Consider the following 18,890-nt stretch of genomic DNA (forward strand, 5'->3'; position numbering starts at 1 on the left):
CAATAGGGGGGGCGAGGCTAGACCCCCTTCTTAGGCGCCTCACTCCCCCAGATCCTCCACTGCTTCCTGCGCCGCTCCTACCTGGCCACGCGTATTCCCACCCTTTCCGCTTACCCTGCGCGGCGGAGGCAGCGCGTTATTGGAATGTTTTAATGTTTTTTCTTGCGTTGCAGGCGGAGTTACAGGGCGATTTGGAGGCAGAAGGGTACAGTAAGGGTACCTCTGCGACAGGCGGTACAGTAAGGGTACCCCTGTCCGGCACAGTAAGGGTGCCCGAGCCAAGGTCCGGGAGCCGAAGGAGGTTCTGGGAAGACCGCAACGGCGCCCCGTTAGTCCTTCGGGCGGTTGGGGGGCCTGACCAACCGGGGGTGTGCCACAACACGCTCCGCCCCTGTCAAAAGGGGCGGGAGTAGTAGACAGATCACGTGACCCAGTGGATGATCTGAAAATATGTGCCGCACTGCCGGGCATCGACCCACCGTGCGTGCTGGCTCACCAGGCGGGCGGAGCAGCGAGGGGCTGCTTGCCCTGGATCGCCCGTAAGATAACCCACTTATCGTCATACTTATGTTGTATGAAATAAACCTGCAGCAGTTCTTCACCCACAATGAAAGTGTCAGTGTAATCCTTGGGTGACGTCTGTGCATGCGTGTTGAGTGGAGCGGATGACGGTGTGGTCACTATGCCGCTGCCTGCGTCCCACGCAGAGGGACATCAGCAGGGCAGCCTTCTAGTGGCCGCCCGTCGGAGCCTCCACCCCCCCCCCCCACCTGCTCCGCCTCACTAGCGAGGCCGCGCCCAGGGAGGGGAGCCCCCCAATGAATGAGTTGGCCTTTAGGAGGCGTGCCAATAGGGGGGGCGAGGCTAGACCCCCTTCTTAGGCGCCTCACTCCCCCAGATCCTCCTCTGCTTCCTGCGCCGCTCCTACCTGGCCACGCGTATTCCCACCCTTTCCGCTTACCCTGCGCGGCGGAGGCAGCGCGTTATTGGAATGTTTTAATGTTTTTCTTGCGTTGCAGGCGGAGTTACAGGGCGATCTGGAGGCAGAAGGGTACAGTAAGGGTACCTCTGCGACAGGCGGTACAGTAAGGGTACCCCTGTCTGGCACAGTAAGGGTGCCCGAGCCAAGGTCCGGGAGCCGAAGGAGGTTCTGGGAAGACCGCGACGGCGCCCCGTTAGTCCTTCGGGCGGTTGGGGGGCCTGACCAACCGGGGGTGTGCCACAACACGCTCCGCCCCTGTCAAAAGGGGCGGGAGTAGTAGACAGATCACGTGACCCAGTGGATGATCTGAAAATATGTGCCGGGCATCGACCCACCGTGCGTGCTGGCTCACCAGGCGGGCGGAGCAGCGAGGGGCTGCTTGCCCTGGATCGCCCGTAAGATAACCCACTTATCGTCATACTTATGTTGTATGAAATAAACCTGCAGCAGTTCTTCACCCACAATGAAAGTGTCAGTGTAATCCTTGGGTGACGTCTGTGCATGCGTGTTGAGTGGAGCGGATGACGGTGTGGTCACTATGCTCTGTGCTCTGACAATCAGTGGCGAGTGCATTCCAGCACTGCAGCCTTGTACTCTAACTGTGGCTGTCAGTGAGAGTGAAGGCAGCAGTCTAGGGCATCGTCCATTTATATCCCCCTTACACGGCCCCACCGCTCCTCTGTTACCTGCACGGACGCGGCTGCACGCACTGTTGTCAAGCTCCCTCTGAAAGCGTCCTATTCAGCAGCACCTGCTCTGCATTCACTCATATAACCAGGGCCTTAAGTGGGCCGGGTCTTGCTGGTGCTCAGTTCTAAAAAGCAGTTGCTGAGACAGGCCTCTATCGGGCTCTCCATTTCTGCCCTCACCATCATGGTGGAAAAAAGTCTTACCTCTGTAGCAGTGGCAGCGTGCACTGCCTTTGAGGTAACTTCAAATAGACTTGCTAAGGTTCTTTTAGTCTCATCATTTCAGAATTGAAGCATTTTTATATACAACGAATCTGTAGTTGTTGCTTATGTATCTTAGGCAACTAACAAGCATTGACAAAGCCAATAGTTCTGGCTTCTTGCAGGCTGAACACTATGCTAAGCACAGATTTTTAGCTTAAGTGTTTTTAAGCCTTTCCCTTAATTACATCAGTCACGCCCCTTGGAGAGAACTCCAGTTTTTTTTTCATTCCACTTAAGTCCTGCATATACCCATACCCCAGATTGCTTCTTTAAGTACCCGTACTCTCTTGACACAGGGAACAATTCCGGTACTCAAGGAGATAACACTGAAAAGTGCCGTACTCAGTACCGGCTCATTTAATGCTCTGTTAAGTACTGTAAAGTAACATGTTGTGCCGGCCCTCGATAGGGGCAGCATTCCTAGGGTGGAGCCTGGTGGTAGCCAATGTCTGTGGTTTAGGTCGTTGCCACCCTGAAGCTGAAGGGGCTTTCGCAGTAAAGGCGTGCAAACTTGCACCTGAATCTACGAAGCGTGTGATACAGACTTAGTCACCTGTCTGTCCTCTTTGGGATGTGCAACTTTTCTATTGAGAGCGGGGCAATCGCTGCCCTGAGGTGTGTGAGTGTGTGTGAAACATATTAGCACGTTGAACACTTAGGATTGTTTTTTATATTGAATTGCGCCGTACCCCTGTGTTTGCATCGTTGCACGTAGTTTATTTTAAAGCTGTGATCCTAAATTCGTAAGTTCCACATCATTGGCAATCTCAACTCTCAGCACCACGTCACGCGGGATAACGCCAGTCACCAAATGAATGCGTCGCTTGTCACGCAGCCACGTAATACGTGGATCACATTCCGGTCAGAAGCCGGAACACGCCGGCACGTGGCAGAGCAGAGACGTCTGCCAGAGTAGGAAGAGCGCCCCCTGTTGGCAGGCCGAGGAAGAGGGCAGGGGTGTTTTATGGCACTCACTGCCACTGCCGGAAAGTAAAGGGCCCGGCTCTCTTCACGTCACCAGGGAGAATATCCCGAGGCGACGAGGCAATGCGGTCATGGACACCAGGGACCCCGCGCACGTCACGTTCCCAGGACAGCCGCGAGCCCCAGGGTGAGTGACTACATTCGTATCCACTCCGGGGAATGTCCTGTAATAAAAATAAGTCTCGCGTGGAAGATTCAAATCTGAGATGTTGTGATCAAAGCCTCAGCAACTACAAAGCTCATAAGAAACACAATTACCGCCTTTCTCCCTTTAACCCTAAACCCACCAACTTTTGAGTTACCTCGAAAAACCCACAATCGTATCCTCGGATTTCAAACTCGAGTCACAACCATAGTGTTGCTGTCCTCACTCCTCCCGTTTCTCCACAGAATACTAAGTCCTACTAACAGCGTTTGCTACAATCACTTTGCTGCTGCCTTCAAAATTCCTCATCTTACAACCCACCATTCGCGGTGCTACCACTTACATCATCAATTACAGTGCTGTCATTGGGCCCTCCAGTCCCAAAGCTACCTCCGAACCCGCCAATCACCGTGCTGCCTCCAAACTCCCCACTCACACTTCTGCCTCCTAACTCACCACCCTACTGCTTCGACCCCCGCAATCAGCAGTCCTGCCAAGTACCACGCATCAGGCATTAGACTGACGCAATTTGGTATGGTGATCCGCATCACGGCACTGAAATGCAAAGTCACGTATAAGTGGCATAGCCTGCCTCAGCTGGCATGAAGACGTAGTGCTGCTAAATAATTCAGCAATGCCTGTAATTGAAACTAAAAACTAGAGTCGCAGCTACGCTCTTGCAGGCACACTGCTCCCAGCATTCTTGGGGGCTTGGCCAGGGCTTTAAGTGGGATGAAAAAACTGGGGGGTCTCTCAAAGGAGGTGTGGTCAATGTAATTAAGGGCGTGGCTTAAAACACCTAAGCTAAAAATCTGCGCATAGCATAGTGTGCCACCCGACTTGTATTTGGCTGTTTCTGTCATTGCATCCAGATACATGATGCAATAAGTACATCATATCTACAAGTCAGGACTATTGGCATTGTCAATGGTTGTTAGTTGCACACGATAAATAAGCAGCAACTATGGCTTGTATATAATATTGAAAAAGCTTCCACCACGGCAATGCTGCTACTGCTTAGTTTCACAAAGAGAAGGGAAATCCAGAGAGAAAAGGACTCTTTAAAGGATTTCCCTTCCCCTACAACCTCACCTGGCATGACATCATGCCATAACTTCTCCACTAGTGAGAAGTGAGCTGTGTGAGCAAGCGCACATTATGTGCCTGCTGTCACTGCAGTCCAGAAAACAACACGGACCACCTGTTCCAGGGCACAAAACAGAGCCCCATAGAGAACCGTTTCGAACCCCCCCTTTAAAAAACTGCCGGTGCGACCCAGCCCACTTAAATCCCTGGGGTTGGCTTTACTGAGCTGCAGTGCTATATTTCCGACATGACGGCACAGCATTCTCTGCATGCGACTGACGTCAGGATAGACAGTGCCCAATGGCTACCGTTTTGTCAGCACTTGTGACACACACTGAAAAGTGACGCCAGCGCTACAGGTGGCTCAGGCTGGAGTTCCCCTTTATAATATCCTGGAGCCTACAGTAGCATTTTAAAATCAATGATGATCCTCCACGCTGCCGCGAAAGGACCCAACTCCAAGGACCGCGGCGGCCGCTGGAGCCCAGATCACACCTGAGCTGCTTTGCTGAGCCGAGTCTGAATGCCCGGGTGGTGGGGGCCGTTTGCCCCGGGAATCAGTCGTTGCGCCCACTAGGAGGCCAGGTTAACTGGAATGCCGTGGCTCGCAAGGTAAGTCAGACTGCTAATCAAAATGTGCTTCGTGGCATTCACACTTCAAATTCTGTGTGACTCACACTGTAGTTTTCGCCAGACAACTTAATCTGAGTCCCAACACATTCTCAGGCTACCGCCCGGTTACTTGTGTCCCAGCCTGAGGCTGACCCCTCAATCAATGCCCGTGCTGATGCGGCAGATGTCCTAGAGTTGCGTGTGTCATTTGCTGATTTAGGCAGCTCATCTGTGCGGCCAACTGGGCCGGACCGCTTGTCTTTGGGGTAATTTTTACAGGCGGCAAGCACCTCTGCACTTCTGGCCGCCACAGCCCTAGATTACACTGCATATGGGGGACGTGATGACGCCACCTCTGCCCTCCTGGTAAATCGGGACACCTTTGATAGCGGCACCACAGGATTGGGACTGTAATAGCGGCCCCTCCCCCTTACAGGACGAGAGCAGCATGTTGGATTTCCCCATACCACCGAGCATACAAGACTTGCCAATACTTGTATTCAATGGCACCACGAGACCCAGTTGGCTGCAAGGGCAGGAACTGTGGCTTTGAGCTAAGCAGGGAAATCAGTCCCCTCTACCTGGGCAGGCTAAGCATTGACACTACTGCACTCGTATATCGGGGGCCCACTGTCAAAGTGGTAGAACAATTGACCGTCTTGAGAAAATGTCACTCATAGTCATTGAAATGTCACTCATAATTATATTGAAATTATGAAAATGTCACACATGGCAATCTGAAACCTTGGCCGCCATGAGTCAGAGCTGGCCTCTGCTTAGAGAGTGCCCTGGGCAAAACCAGATTTGGCGCTCCTCCCAAACGTCCTCTTTAATTGGCCGTGTGTTGAATAAATTGGAGGGATACTAGGGAGGTGAGCGGGGGTGGAAGGGAAAGACAGCATGAAAAGAAAAGCAGTCAAAATAAGAAACGGGCAACAGCTGCCTCCAGAAACAGTGTTTAAATGCACTTATGGTTGGAGCCACGCTGGAAGAAGCCTGTTGCAGGATGCTCCAGCACCCCTCTGTTGACATGCGCCCCAGGCGTGTGCCCTGCTCAAACATACTAAAGGCGGGTCCTTCCCACAATCACACTACTGCAGCATTCCTAGGTGTTTTTGCCTTCAGCTGCGCCTCCATGGCAGTAGCCTACGGAAATGCGCCTTGATACCAATTTACAACATATAAACACAACATTACAATTTCTTAGACAAGTGAAACTTTACCGAAACATTTCTTGGACTGGATTAGAATACTACATTGCTGAGTTAGAATGGTAAATTGGCAGTTTCCGGTCTTTTGAGAGTGCAACTGACGAGAAAGAACCCATACAGTACACTACCAATCAAAAGGAGCAAAACCTACCATTCATAGAGTTGCTTGCAACCCCAAACTCATAGAGCTGTGTCTTAGCCCATCAACCATATTGCTGCCTCCAGAGTCACTTCTCTCAGGGAAGGCGACGTGATCACCAGGGACACGCATCATGCAAAGCCACAGCAAGGATTATGCGTGGATGCAACATCAACCCTAAAACCTTCAACGTGTTTTCTCAAATCTCACTAGTTATAAAAGAACAATGCACTAAAGAGACCTGAAAAGGTTGTAAGTCACGTTTCAAGACAAACAATAACCCCTGGCGAAAGTTTCTACCTCCACAGCCCTCAGGCAAAAAATACAACCTACTTGGGAAATAAAAAATCTGAGATGCTGTGGTCAATGCCTGAGGATCTACAGTCCTCTCTGAATACCCACAAATGCACCACAAGGCCCCTTAACCCAGCAATTATGTGCTACCTGCACGGCCACAATCAAAATGGTACCTCCATATCCACTATTACAATACTGTGGTTTTACCTTTCTTTGCCAATGGAGTGCTCTAGTTGGTTATTAGGATGGTGACATCTCCACGTGGAGCAGTTTTGGTGCACTGTTAGCCGTTATTCCCATGGATGATCAGCCATTTTCCAGTGCACAATTTTGCTGCATCATTGCCTAACGCAGGTGATCTGATGACAGTTTTTAATGTTGTCATCCTTCCGCTTTGATACCAAAGGGGATGATTCGCCCTAAGTTGGCAGGGTATGCCCAGACGTGGGTCCCTTGCTCACTTTGCCACTGGATTCAAGCTAGCCTGGCTGATGGCGGCTGATTAGCCAGAAACCAGTCCCAGGATGCTTGTTTCCGGTCCAGGGAAATCATGGCTTGGCAGTTCGGGCTGGACTGTTCCCATGAGGCACAGGTTCAGACTGATTTGCATATGGCCATGTCTGAACTGGGGTGGTGGAGTGAGCTAAAGAATGATGATGGATTAAACCCAGGTCAGTTGACTGGGGGTGAGTGTTTGATTTGCTCAAACGCTCCGTCCATCATCCCCTTTGGTATTGCATCGTTCTGTTTCGAGCTGCATGACCAGAACTTGTGCTCCACAAACTGAACACCGCCATGGGTAGTGTGCATTTCTCTTTCAGCCCACACATTTTTCCATTTCAGCACCACTCTTCTTCTGTTCTGTCATTTGGTGCTTGGTGTCTACCTTTGTCCTTTTTGCTTCGTGCCACATTTTGCCCCTAAGCCCAGTGGTTTCCTTTGCCTAACCCCTTTTTTCCCCATTTGCTGCTGCCTCCTTCAACTTTTCCACCTGCCCGTTCTCAGCTTGCTTCCTCCAGGACCTCCGCATTGCTCCCAAAGAAATGCAGGCGAGAAGAATGGAGCGAGAGTGAGTGTGATGCTACAAGCATCATTGGCAGTGTAAAGAACACCGGCAAGTGCATGGTACATGTCCATATATCCCAATCTCTGTCATGTTCTTCACCAATTGTTCTTGCTTGTGCACCTTTGCCATCACCTTTATCCCAATTGGCTTACCCATGTTCCATGCTGCTCTATGATGCTCAGGCGCTGAACCCCCATAGGGCTAAAAGGGCTTCAGCCCCCCCGTTGTGTGTCTCAGCCCGGGCTGCCGCAGCTCGAGCTGCTGTGGGCTCGGCAGGGCAGTGCCTAGAGTCTTATTGACGGCACGCCCAAGTTTTTCACAGGTGTTTAAAGACCATTTGCATATTTACATACCTTTGTAAACTGGTTACCGAGGCTTGTTTTTTTCTGGTTCCAGTACCCCCTGGGCCCCCACTCTGCCTAATCCTTACATTTGTGTTTTACATTTCTGCTGTAGGGTGAGAATGCATTTAATGAAAAGAAATATAAAGTAGGGTTGCCAAAAGAAAAATGCCAGCTACGTGTTGTTTGAAGAGCCTGCAAAGACCTTGTCTTGACACTAAATAGGGTTATGAATAAAAAAGTATTTATTCATTTGTAATGTGACTTCTCTGTCGTTGTTCCCTTTAATTATCAGTCATGGATCATTCAAGCAGTCCTAGATTACTATGAAAAGTGCTTTCTATTTATATTTCCTCTTCGAAGTATGCACAAATAAGTGCTGAAAATACTGCTTTAGGTGACTGCTTATTTTTGTACTGTCTGGGACATCAAATTAATAAACTGGCAACCCTAATCCTAAAACTGAAAGTTTGTTGCAGGATCAGCACATTATTTATTTCATCCACCCTCATCTCTGATTAATGCCATAATAGCAGTGCTTTAAGTGGTGCGGGTCCTGCCAATGCTCAGCACCGGCAGTTCCTAAAAACAGGCGCCAAGTCGGGTCCCTATCGGGGTCTCTATTTTCACCCTCACACTCTGAATGGAATTTTTTTTTTTAACTATGCAGCAGTTTACTGTTTTGAAGTAATTTAAATTTTGTTGCAGTTCTGTAATGCTAAACTCGAAGTGCTTTACATGCGCACCAACAAGGACATCTTCATTTATTATTTGGTTGGCATGGACGATTATGTGATTTGCCCAGAAACACAGGATGTTGAGCCGACGCTGAGACTTAAACCTGCTTCCTCAGCACCAAAGTTGGCAGCTCTTGCCATTACTGCACAACCTCTCGCACAAGAACTAAAGTATTTTCAATATTATATACAACGAAGCCATAGTTGTATGTATGTATGTAGTATATTTATCTTATGCAACTAACAACCTTTGACAAAGCCAATAGTCCTGGCTTGGTTTAGGTGTAATGTAACTTATGTGGAGAAAATAACAGAAGCAGTGAAATACCAGATGGGCGGCACATTATGCTGAGCACAAATGTTTAGCATAAATGTTTTAAGCCATGCCCTTAATTATATTGGCCCCGCCCCTTTGAGAGACGCCATTGTTTTTTCATCCCACTTACAGCCCTGGAAAATAACAATAGTTTAACTTATATCGGAATCTGACACCACCATCAATAACATTCTGAGTTAATTCAAGTGTCTGGGAATGCACCCTGCATTCAAACAACTCATTCCTCATTCTCGCCCTTCACTTTCACGCTCACCCTGCAACCATAGCGATTACAATGCACTCACACTGATCACTATGCACTCACACCATTCACCCCCTCACCCTGCACTCACAGTGATCATTCTGCACTCACAATGCACTTGCGCTGTTCACGCTGTACCTCACCCTGCAGTCACACGAGCACTCTACTCACCCTGCACTCATGTGACACTTCACTCACCTGACTCCCTCACTGCTCAATCAGCAATCTCAGTCAAACAAGCCCATCAGTCACCATGCATTAATTTGTCCCACTCTGCACATAAGTCTGTACCCAAATTCATATGATCACCTCACTCACCCTGCAGTCACTCCTCTTACCCTACTCTCACACTGTCGCATCACTCACCATGAACTCACATGAGCACTCCTACCACCCACACAGCGCAGAAGGTTAATGTGCCTGCTACAAAGAAAGTGTACTATGGAGATCACAGAACTGAATGTGAGTAAACAATGTGTAGCGCTATAAAGAAATGAAATGTTTGTCTCAAAGGTGCTATAGAGAGATGAGGTGCATTGTTGGTGAGTGGTAGTCAGGGAATTCATGGAGAAGGAGGAAATGGGGTGCCAAGAAAGACTGTTGCACCGTGTGCGACCAGTGCTAGGGCATCCCTGGCTGTGAGTGTTAGCTCCCCGAAGTTCAGGTCTAGTTGCGTCCCTTATGATGCCCGTCCACTTCCTGTGTCCTGTTCACTTAGGCCCAGGGCTTTAAGTGGGCTGGGTCCTGCCGGTGCTCAGCAGCAGCAGTTCTAAAAATCAGGTGCTGAGACTGGTTCCTATTGTTCTCTCCTTGTTTGCCCTCCTCTCCTGGGTGAAAAATAAATCTTAACTCTGCAGCAGTACCTGCAATTCACTGTATTTGATGTAACTTCGAAGAGACTCTGTATTGTTCTTTTACAGTTGTATCATTTCAGAACTCAAGCATTTTCAATATTCTATACAACAAAGCCATAGTTATTACTTTTTTTTTATCTTGGGCAACTAACAGCCATTGACAAAGCCAATAGTTCTGACTTGTTGCAGGTGTAATGTTACTTGTTGTATTATATATCTGGATACAATGAAAGAAGCAGCAAAATACCAGTCTGGTAAGCACAGATTTGTAGATTACTTTTTAAGACAAGGTCGAATTTCATTAGCCACGCCCCTTTGAGAGACGCTCCAGTTTTTCCATCCCACTTAAAGCCCTGCTTAGGCTTACATTAAGCTGACAGCTTTGTTGGAGTCAACTAGTGAGAGTTTCATGGGAGTGCTGAATCATACTAAGAGAGCCTGTTAATGACTGGAACCCTCAGCAGCGGTTCCTCTGCTATAGCGGAGTAGTGTTGCCCCACATGCCAGCAAACAGCAGTCGAAAAAATGAAATATAAAATGCTAATAAACTCTTGTTGAGAAGTGTGGCTCAATGGTTAGAGCGGCAGACCCTGATGCAGAGGTCTGGCCCGGGACCAGGGTTCAATTCCCCGCCTCGGTGAGTCTTGGGCTCAAAATTCCACGGACCTGATAATTCTCGCCTCGGTGCCTATTCTAATCATGGAGTCCCACTCTGCAACTCTGGGCAATAGCTTGCCTAATCTCCACAACGGCCCCCACAACGCTAAAGGATGCCTGGCCTCCACCTTGGGGGTGCCCAGGAGTGGACGCCTCACAGGGAAAGCCAGGATGGGTTCCACAGCGGTATTCGTACAAGCGCCTTGAGACCCTTGCGGGTGAGTAGTGCGCTATACAAGTATCAATTTACAATTTTACAATTTACAATTTTGTTAATTATCGTTTTATTTTTCTATCTGAGCCAAGGCTTGGGGGCGGGGCCAGAGTGATGTCAGGCTGGCGGGAGAGTGGTGGGCACTACCTTCACTGTGCATGTGGGTTTGCCCAGCCATCTCTGGCTGGCCAAATCCACATGCGCTGTGAAGCTCTCTCCAACCCCAGGTGCATTGCTGGGTTGGAGAGAGCAGGCACAGGCTCCCGGTCTGTGTGGGACCGCAAACCATGGGTGCTCAGGCCAATCCTTATGCTGCTTTCAGCAGCATGAAAGCAGCGTGAGGGTTGGCCGCAGTGCACTCTGGGAGCCTGTGCCTGGAGAAGCGAGGAGTGCAATGCAGCAAGCAGGTATGTGGTCTTTTTTTAATGTTTTATTTGTCTCCCCCTCCATCCCCGATGCAAAGCTCTACCAACTAACACTTGTAGAGAGGACGTTGTGCCCCAAAAAATGCCTCCTTGAGGCAGGAGAGAAGTAGGAGAAAACATTTTTCTCCAGAATTTTAAATTTTTGCATGTGTGCTGATCTGTACACCACCTATTCAAAGTGGGAAAGGCTTTAAAGTATTACTTTGTACTAGAATCATGCCCTTCCAGGATAAAATCTATCCTAGACATCATGACTACGCTTATACACAATGGTTCAAAGGTGTGTTCATGGCGCTAGGCAGCCTGAAAGTGCGCCAGCGCTTGTGAAGTGAGAAGCAGCTTCCTTTCTTAGTAGATAGGGTGCTGGCCTACTCTCTCCCATGCAGCCCAGCAACTTTCATTGATGCGCTGTGTCCTGTGAAATATTCGTAAATCTGCGCCCTTGTTTGGAAGGTATATAAGAGGAGCTTGAGCCTTTCAATTTGCCCTCCATAGATTAATCAGGATGCTGAAAGTGGAATACAATCCGGAGAGGACGCATACCCCAAGGAATGTACGGGCCAGGAGAAATTTCAGGTTGAAATACACCGTGCCCCACTATTTATGCCATCCTAGTACCAATACATTTGATAAATGTAACATCTTGTTTAGACAGAAAAGTCCTCTGCATAGTAAAGATGTGCACCCCTACCCTGAGTGCCCAACTGTACTGGTGTCTGGATCCCTAATGCAAATTCTTTTGTCATAGGCGAGCAGGGATCATGCGTATACCGTGTAGAAATCAGTAGTAATGAACAGGAACTTTTTACCATGTGTCACTGCAGTGAGGCCTACAGGTTCACTCACCTTCTTAACAGTTCTGCTTCTGTGTGCTTAACTCGCCTTGGGCCTAAATGAGGTAAATTGTGGATTGCTGTGCAGTGCAGAAGTAGTGACTCTGTGTTCGTTGTATGTGTGCCTGGGAAGGGTACAGTACAATGAAGGAGCAGGACTGTGCATGTGCGGTTAATACATGTACTGGGTGTATGTATGCCAGGGCCACTGGAATTATGTGGCAGGAGAGGATCAAATTATGCAACAGGGTTGACTAAATAATACAGCAAGAAAAGGCAAATGATACGGCATAATGCAGCATATATTGTCTGATAGTATTACTTCTTTATTTTGTCATTTGTACACCAGGTAACTGTCTGGGCATAGGTTGCACCTCATCAGTACCATTTTAACACCAACTCATAGCAATAAGCAACAGAAAAATGACAAGTCAAACTTTGCAAAGGGCCTTTCTCTGCACGGCAACATATGTCTCTGCCTTTTTGGTAACTTTTGAACCGTTAGAGGTAGAAACACAATTTCTTTAGTTGAAATTTGTGGATAATGCTGCAGATGATGGATTATGTGGCAAATGCAGTAGATCTATAATTATGCAAAAAATGCTGCAACCTCACAATCTCATAATTCCAGTGGCCTTGGTTTATGCCGAGAGGAATACATTACATGAGAGATGGACTTCTATGCAGTTCGTGTGTACATAAAGCAAGTACCTCGTGTAGATGTGCTTGCGTGGAGTACAATATGAAGGGTGAAGTCTTGTGCAGCACTACATAGTGAGTGTGTGTGCTGGCAGTGTGTGCGTTTGTAAAGAACACAACCTGGTTAAGTATAGAAAAGCTTCAGTGCTGAACAGTGCGTGCAGACTGAATGTGTGGGCTGAATGCATGGGTACATATAAGGCTGCAATGCATGGATGAACAGCGCTGGACTGAAAGTGTGCTGTGAAAGTACAGAGTGAGTGTGCCTACAATGTTGCATTGTAAGGAGGAGCCTGGGTTCCATTTAAGGAAGCCCGGGCCTGCCTGGTAAAGACATGTGTATGAGAGGAATCCCCCCCCCCACTTCAGAAGGATATGTGTAGTGCTGCATTCCTGTGAGCTGAGTGGGGACACACTGGAGGGAAAAGGAAGAGACTCCCTTCACTGTTCAAAAGACTGTTTTTTGTTTCAGTGATCCATCACAAGGAAGGGGCTTGGACACATCTCAGGAAGGGAGATGGGGCTGATAAGAGAATCATAAAGAGTAGTATCTTCCCTGACTGACCACTTTGGACGAGTAGGATGCTGAGGAGGACTTTGCACCCTCGTGGTACTCCAGTCGAGAGCTAAAGGACTGAATTTCACCACCGGGGAGAACTTGACTTACTGCTTCACTGTGAGCTGGAAGCTGCTCCGATTGCTGGCAAGAGCGCCAGCCCGATCCAGAGAGTACGCCTGCTCCTGCCCGACACAGCCGCGTGTACTGCAAGCTGCCTGACTTCTCCGAGCAGGATCTGATCTTGCTAGTGCCTGTGATGAGGGCACCTGGTTTAATGCCAAATGCTTACGTACTGCAGGAGCGAGGAAGACTTGAACTACGGCCTTTGGGGACCCCGGTGGATTCACTGCTAAAGGTGCTGAGGCACCATCAAACTCGTGACCGAAATCCTGAAAAGTCAAAAGGGAACTCTTTTGAGTACAGCCTAATAGTTTGCATTCCCTGATGCGCCCATCAATGAATAGGGAATGACCCTGAACATGCTACAAGAAGAAGGGTGGGACAAGGATACGCCTAACAATTACTAGAGCCCCGACCTCAAAGGAGATGATGTTATTGCATTTGAATGTTTCATCTCTTTGCATGTGTAGAGTTAGAAATAAAATATTACTTTTTCTTATAAAAGCAAGTATTTGGCTGAACATTGTCATGTATTTTGAGTTAAGAGTCTTGTTCACTCACCTGTATCTACACCCCCCCTCCCCCGAGGGAGTCTTGACTTCTTGACTGCAACTATCACGGAGACTCAAGTGCAGAAGGGATCCTTGACCCAGTTGAGCCAGATGAGTAGTAGGTCAGGCCCTGGGACATCAGGGGCCATATTACACAAAGTGCCCTGGGGACGCAACGGGCGTTTGCACCCATTGTGTGTGCTCCTGGGGCACTTTGGTATTACAGAAGGGGCCCCAGACGCTTGTGCAGCCCTTTCTATAATACCGATAGCACTGGCTTGCATAAAACGCCTGCGCTATCTTCAGGGGCGTTCCCTTATTTGCATAGGGGCGTGACCCATCCAAATGAGGGAATCTCTCTGTGCCCGTGCCGTATTACAGACTTGGGCGCAGAGGCAAAGAAGCTCTCAGGAGGCGTCTTGACAGTGTGCCACCTAAAAGGTGGTGCACTGTCAGTGCACCCCGTGATAGCAGCCCTCTGGAAGGGGGAAAGGGAGTCCCATGGAACCCCCAGACATCCCCTTGCAGGCGGGTGTAGTATCTCACTGCACCTGCCTGTGAGGGGATCTCTAATCCCCCTTCAAAGTGCAGGCGGGTTGCCACCTGCACTGTTGAAGCACAGAGCGACTTTAAAGCAGCCGTTCCGTTTTTCACCTGAATGCGCTGCTCCAAGTGCCGTGAGAGTTTGCGACTGCCCTGGGGGCAACGCATTCACCATAATGTTGCACAATTCCTTCATTGTAATGAAGGAAAATGCACCACATGTATAATGCGGCCCCAGAAGTAAAAGGCCTAAACCACCACGGTTGGGCCCTGTAACCCCTGCTTGCCACGTGGTCCTATAAAAGGGGTTTTGACACATCTATTATCTGTGTCTCTATAAGTTAACAACAATGCAGTGTGAAGGCTACACAAAACAAGTTATTATCGTTATTGTATCTGGAAATAAAGAAAGCAAAAATAGCACTTTCTTGCATACCCATCAACTTCTACCTTCCAACAAATTATTGACTGCGAGCTGAATAAAAAAGGCCTTCCTAAATTGTGAGACTAAACCAAACCCAACTATTGCATCCTGAAACAATACCGGTCACATACCCTCCCAGACAATTTAAAATAAAACTGCCTGTTCTGAAAGTCTGGGTGACTGGTAATCCCTGATGGAAATATCCTTACCATGGATATCATCTAAGGTAAATACCTTAAAAAATCAATCCTTAAACCAAAAGGAATCTTCACGTTGTAGTGTGGGTGTTGCCTTGTCAACAAATACTGAATGATAGTTTGGGATTGGTTTTATCACTTTCTTTTACTCTCTTCAGTGATTTGTTCCTGATGTCCTCAAACTGGGCGGATGAAACTTAAAAAAAATATATGTGTATTCATATTAGATTATCCATCTCAAGCAAGTACAACATATCATTGTTGAGTGTGATAATCCAGTTCCACCCGGTTTTATTACGGATTACTAGCTGGTTAAGGCTCTTGTATGTTGGACTGGTTTGCACCTGCATATTTGCGAGGGATTGAGAACACAAACAATGTATCTTGGCATACTGAAAACCTAAAACAATCAATGAAACCACCAATCACCACGACATGCTATGGCGTAACTTGCAAGATTTGTTCACGAGGCTTTGTTTTGCGAAATAAAGATTTGCGGAAACTAATACTACCTGCCTTTGTTTCCACAGTCGGGCAAGATTCCACTTCGGGGGTCATTCAGGCGCTTTACAAATTATATTAACATAACATAACAAAGAAATAAACTTAAGTTACTGATTAAACAAAACAGAGCCAGCTATTATCAGTCAACACGTTTTGATCAGAAAGAAAAACACTATAAATACTGCTTCATCACCCCAACTTCTAATTTATTGATAAATATTAGCATTGTAGTTGATATTTGGGGTGGACAAAAAAGTTATGTTGAAAGAAATGCTCGCTTTTGTTTGGGGGAAATAAACTCACTTAACCAAACTGCAAAAACTGGCATTTCACAATGTGTATATTTTCAGAAAATATTGAGCAGATGTTTGGCGACGGAATTTTTTGAATTTTCATAATACATTTAAAGCTGATATTTGAGTGGTAAATCTGAAAGAAACACGTTAGTTAGATTCCGCACCTTAGAATATCCCCAGGCGTCAGACTGGATCCGGAAGATTTTTCATCAGCTATACCCCTTGCGCGTCGCTAGGCGTCGTCTGCGGCCCCGCGTCCGTCGTCGGCGTCGTGCGCCGGGATGACGTCGTCGGAGTACTTAGACGCCGCCCTCGCACGCTGACGTCAGTTCTTCTTTTTTCCGCGCCAGTAAGCGCAGATCCGGGAGAGCTACCCCTTTAGTCACTTTTTGACTAACTTTTTCGATCCTTTTTGATCTTGTCTAACGACGCCGGTGCCGGTAGGATGCCTGGTTTTAAAGCCTGTGCTGACTGTAACCGCCTGATGTCGGTTACAGACCATCACCGCCGGTGCCTGTACTGCTTGGGCCTCGACCACGACGCGGAGTCGTGTTCGGACTGCAAGGCCCTGACCTCGAAGGCTAGACGGGAGCGGTCCCGTAAGCTTCTCGAGATTCGCCACTCGGCTCTGCGCGCCTCTCGATCCCGGTCCAGGAGGAGGTCCAAGGATCGGTTGCGGAGCCGCAGCCGACGTCACCATCGGTCGTCGGGATCCAAGTCTTCGAGTAAGTCGAAGCATTCCAAGAAGTCCAAGAGGCGACACCGCTCTTCGGACTCCCCTCACCGGTCGCGCGACTCGGCCGAGGGTCAGGGTGGTTCCACCCCCGCGGCTCCGGCGGAGCCGCAGGCGCCGCGCAAGTCCCCATACCCGCCGGTCCCTGGGACTGACGCGACGCCAGCGGAGGTCAGTGCCTTCCTCTCAGCCATGAGGAGCCTGGCCCCGCCGTCGACGCCCGCTGGCGCACCTTCGGGCCCCGCGGACCCGACAGGGCTGCCTTGCCTGCCGGTGGCTCCGGCCCCGGCGCCGTCGACGGCTCCGGCCTCGACGCCGCAAGCGCCCGAGGGACCCGTTCCCGAGTCCCCGCCGACGCCGGTCGACCTCGTCACGCCTCCTCCGCCGGCGTCGACACCGGTACCACCCCCGACGCCGACTCCGCTCGACGTCGAGCCCCAGTTCAGTCCCGCTCCGGGCCCGGCGCCGCTCCGGCGTCGATGGACGCCGCGTTCGGCGCCGCTAGAGACACATTATGTCTACCGCCCGGCTCCGTACCTTCCTCCTGTATACCAGGAATCGGATGATGGAGACAACTGGGAGGGATCCGAGGATCCTATGGCCGCACAGGCTCAAATGTCACAGGACTGGGCAGATGAACTGGGGGAGGCCAGTTGCCTGGATACCTCTCCGGACACTGGATTCGTCTCTCCTCCGACTGTGGCTTCGGAGGAGGGTGCAGCTTTCTCTGTGGTGCTGCGCAAGGCGGCCGCAGCCCTTGGGCTCGAGCTGCCTGCCATGGCTGTGAGGACTAACGTCCTCACTGAGGTGCTTCAGTCTGCAGCAAGCTCCACTGAGCCTCTGCTACAATTCAATGAGGCCCTCATTGACGTTCTGCAGGGCACCTGGTCCAAGCCCTCCACAGTTCCTCCTGTGGACAGGAACGTCGCCAGGCGCCACCGCCCCGCTCCGGGCGACCCCAGTTTTCTGTCCCAACACCCTACCCCCGAGAGCCTGGTTATCCAGGCTTCTACCTCCCAATCCTCCTTCCCGACCGCTCCGCCGGACCGGGATTCCAAGAGACTGGTTCAGTCCCGCTCCGGGCCCGGCGCCGCTCCGGCGTCGATGGACGCCACGTTCGGCGCCGCTAGAGACACATTATGTCTACCGCCCGGCTCCGTACCTTCCTCCTGTATACCAGGAATCGGATGATGGAGACAACTGGGAGGGATCCGAGGATCCTATGGCCGCACAGGCTCAAATGTCACAGGACTGGGCAGATGAACTGGGGGAGGCCAGTTGCCTGGATACCTCTCCGGACACTGGATTCGTCTCTCCTCCGACTGTGGCTTCGGAGGAGGGCGCAGCTTTCTCTGTGGTGCTGCGCAAGGCGGCCGCAGCCCTTGGGCTCGAGCTGCCTGCCGTGGCTGTGAGGACTAACGTCCTCACTGAGGTGCTTCAGTCTGCAGCAAGCTCCACTGAGCCTCTGCTACAATTCAATGAGGCCCTCATTGACGTTCTGCAGGGCACCTGGTCCAAGCCCTCCACAGTTCCTCCTGTGGACAGGAACGTCGCCAGGCGCCTCCGCCCCGCTCCGGGCGACCCCAGTTTTCTGTCCCAACACCCTACCCCCGAGAGCCTGGTTATCCAGGCCTCTACCTCCCAATCCTCCTTCCCGACCGCTCCGCCAGACCGGGATTCCAAGAGACTGGAACAGTTTGGCAAGAAGCTGTTCTCTTCCCTTAGTTTGGGCCTGCGGTCTTTAAACACCGCCTGTCTCTTGGACCGTTATTCCCACTCTCTGTGGGATACGGTGGAGGACGTGCTGCCCCTGTGTCTGGAAGGAGGTCCAGACACGACTGACCCAGGCTCTGGCCGATGGGAGGGATGCAGCACGGCACGCTATCCGATGTGGGCTTGACACTACGGACTCGCTGGGTAGGGCAATTTCTACCACAGTGGCGCTTAGACGTCACGCCTGGCTGCGGTCCACGTCATTTTCGGGCGATGTCCAGAGCACTCTCATGGACATGCCCTTTGATGGCACTCGCCTTTTTGGCGAGAAAGCGGACAGTGCGCTGAACCGCTTTAAGGACTCCCGGGCTACGGCCAAGTCCTTGGGCCTCTCGGCCCCGCGGTCGCAAACTTCCGCCTTTCGCCCCTTTCGTGGC

General features: G+C 50.1%; 1 protein-coding gene across 2 annotated transcripts in view; it reads left to right on the forward strand.

Annotated features, from left to right (window-relative positions):
- The window catches only part of NRN1L (neuritin 1 like), a 394,567-nt gene that overhangs the window by 262,526 nt on the left and 113,151 nt on the right, over positions 1–18,890 (forward strand). Inside the window, exon 1 of one of the 2 annotated variants that reach the window (XM_085637500.1) lies at positions 2,927–3,046. The exons of the other annotated variant lie outside the window; for it this stretch is intronic. Coding sequence (XP_085493626.1) covers positions 2,983–3,046 — 64 coding nt within the window. The 5' untranslated portion in view covers positions 2,927–2,982. Of the gene's footprint in view, positions 1–2,926; positions 3,047–18,890 lie in introns of those variants that run through there. 2 annotated transcript variants of the gene reach the window in all.

This window comes from Triturus cristatus, chromosome 12, assembly GCF_964204655.1.
Source record: "Triturus cristatus chromosome 12, aTriCri1.1, whole genome shotgun sequence".
Taxonomy (NCBI): Eukaryota; Metazoa; Chordata; class Amphibia; order Caudata; family Salamandridae; genus Triturus; species Triturus cristatus.